This window comes from Chaetura pelagica, unplaced genomic scaffold, assembly GCF_000747805.2.
Source record: "Chaetura pelagica isolate M959 unplaced genomic scaffold, ChaPel_1.0 scaffold138, whole genome shotgun sequence".
Lineage (NCBI taxonomy): Eukaryota > Metazoa > Chordata > Aves > Apodiformes > Apodidae > Chaetura > Chaetura pelagica.
In genome coordinates this window covers 4987097-4989830 of record NW_009954215.1, presented here as the reverse complement: position 1 = coordinate 4989830, position 2734 = coordinate 4987097, and the positions used below count along the sequence as shown (strand labels likewise).

At 45.1% G+C, this 2734-nt stretch overlaps 1 protein-coding gene across 1 annotated transcript; it reads right to left on the bottom strand.

Moving 5' to 3' along the window:
- Positions 1–626: 626 nt before the first annotated feature.
- Positions 627–2504, bottom strand: LOC104393813 (forkhead box protein L1). Its single transcript, XM_010003334.1, has 3 exons — positions 2398–2504; positions 1457–1625; positions 627–1106 (listed from the first exon to the last, which is right to left on the bottom strand). Exons 1-3 carry the CDS (start codon positions 2502–2504, stop codon positions 627–629), a joined length of 756 nt encoding a protein of 251 aa, XP_010001636.1.
- Positions 2505–2734: the final 230 nt, after the last annotated feature.

The window sequence follows — 2734 nt, the reverse complement described above, 5'->3', positions numbered from 1 at the left end:
TTTAAACACTTAATAATATTGTCAGTTTAAGTGTTTAAACACAACTAAATTTTCTAATTAATGATTCATTAAAGCTGCACAACAGTTTGAAACACGATGTTGAAATAAAAATAAGGGATGACACAGTGACTTTCTGTGATTCCTTTTAAGAGAACAAAGCCCCCCCCCCTCACATTCTCAGCCAGTGTAAGTCGACAGAATTACACTGGTTTAGATCAGCTTAAGTTCTGACTTATATACTTCAGGGGACTTAATCCTAATTTCCACCAGTGAAAGTGGAATCAAATTTGTTTTATCTTTAATAAAGCAACGGGGTGATAAGCAAGCCTCTTCTGTGGGCTTCTGCTTGAGAAAGGAAATTCTTTGTGGTGTTAAATGATGTCCATGACAGTTCAGAAAACAGAGCTAGAATTTCATGAATTTCAGCATAATGAAAACCAATATTGGTAGCTGTGATTTATGCTTTAACCTTAGCAAAGCTCTTTGGGTACAGATAGTGTATCTGCTGGTGGATTGGTAACCCTTGCTGAGTACTGCTAAGGAAGAAAACGAGGCAGGCAGCTGATTTTCAGTGACATGAGGCTGCTGAATACACCACAATTCAGACTGTGTTACCACAAATAACATCACATTGTCCAGAACTGGAGATTAATTTGCTGGGCCTCCAGGAGATGATACTTATTTTCTTGCATATTGTACTGAGATCTCAGGACAGGCAAAGGGTCGGGGGCTGAAAGAATGTAATCGATGCTGAATTTAATTTCAGAATCCGATTTTGCTAAGGAGGAATTGCTTCGGCTCTGCCTGCTGCTCATGCTGTTTGGAGCAAACCCACGAGGCTCCAATAATCTTGGTCCCGATTCAACTCTTTCATGTTTACTTTCAGAAGAGGAAATATTTAGAGCGGAGTCCGTAGAAGACTTATCAGGCGACAAAGGACTTTTTCCTCTGCTTGGTCTGTGCTCCTTGTGTTCCCTTTTCACATTCCTCCTCCTTCGTCTTCGCCTGTAATTCCCATTTTCAAAGAGATCCAGCATGGACTCACATCCCGTTGCAAAGCTCCAATAGTTTCCTTTCCCCTTCTCATTCCCCTCAGTTCTGGGAACCTGTATTTATTTAAAGGCAGTTCAGTATTTGTATGTGTTGCAGATGCTGCTGCATCTGCATTCATTTACATTCAAGAATGGTGTAAACATGTATGACAAGACTTTCAAGCCTATTCTCTTTCGTTATACAAATAGGATGTAAACTGCATCCTTTTCAATCTGTTATCTTTTAGTATGCATCAGACAAGGACATACTCTTTATCTCTGCAGTTGACGACTCAGAGGGATTTTAAGTGATTCTCAGCTCAGCTGTTTGTTTCCCTTCTTTCCTAGTGATGAGATTATTCCTGCATAGATTTTTTTTTTAGCCATGCACAGTGTGTATGTAAATACAGAGTTACTGATCTTACCTTTACAAAACAACTGTTAAGCGATAAGTTATGTCGGATGGAGTTCTGCCAGGCTCTTTGATTTGATCTGTAGTAAGGAAATTTCTTCATTATAAAGTCATAAATGCCAGAGAGGGTGACTTTATTTGAAGGACTTTGCTGGATGGCCATTGCAATTAAGGCAATGTAGCTGAAAAAAGGAAAACTTGCTGTTACACCATCACCTCACTCACACAGGCAGTTTTTAGGACCACACTGGTACATGTGTGTCTGTGTGCTGCTTGCTGAAATTCTCCTGGTGGATCTGCACCCTAAACCTGAGACGTCCCAGGGATAAGCCCTGAACATGGTCCTGCCTCTCTGCCCCAAGCCCCCAGGGTGATAAATAGGATTTTCTCCCAGGCAATTGAGTCTTGACCTGGCTCTTTGCCCTGGCACTCAGCAGAGAGAGCTTAAATACAGCAGGATTACAGAAAAATCACCCACCTCTCAAACCCTGTCAGAAAAGTTTCCCTGAGCTAAAAGGCTGCAGGGAGACAGAGCAGGCTCAGAGACACTGTCAGTGAAGACCTTCCTGGCTCGTGGAAAGGACCTTTGCTGCCTCTGCCAACACCTACACCACCCATCTTCCCCCCACACTGGGGATTCTGTGCACCCCACCCACCAGCGTGTTGCACATTTAATTCTCCTTCTCCCAAGGCTCCTGGAGGTCAGAGGGGACCACCTGAGGTCTGGTGACTCAACAACATGCCAGAGTTGCTGTAACCCCACGCAGAAGGAAACAAATCACGAGCACTTCAAACACAGGGTGGGGGGAATTTTGCCCCCACGGTGCCTGTGCCGGGGCCAGCCCCACTGCCCACACCTGGGGAGAGGTCCCAGGCTCCCCAAGAGATATCCCACCATCCCAGAGCTCAGAATCCTCCCCAGGGATGGGAGAACTTAGAAAAACTTCATCTTACCTGTAAGCCGGTCTGGTGAATTTTTTCTCTTCGTCAGAACTACAGGTCGGGTAATCATCCCCATCGTAATTAAAGCAGTTATAGGGGTACTGCGTGTTGTCGAACATGGTCCTGCTTCTCGCTCGGCTCCTGTGGAGTGAGAGAGATGGAGTGATGTTTCTCAGAGCTTGGACTCCCTCCTCCCTTCTTCCCTCCCCTCTGTCTGTCTCGTTCCCTCTCTCCCCCCTCCTCACGCTCCCTCTCCTCCATGCACACATTCTCTCCGTGATGGGGTGGGGATTGGTTTTGCAATTCTTGCTTCCCAGACAGCCCGTCGGTCAGGATATTATTTGCCTTT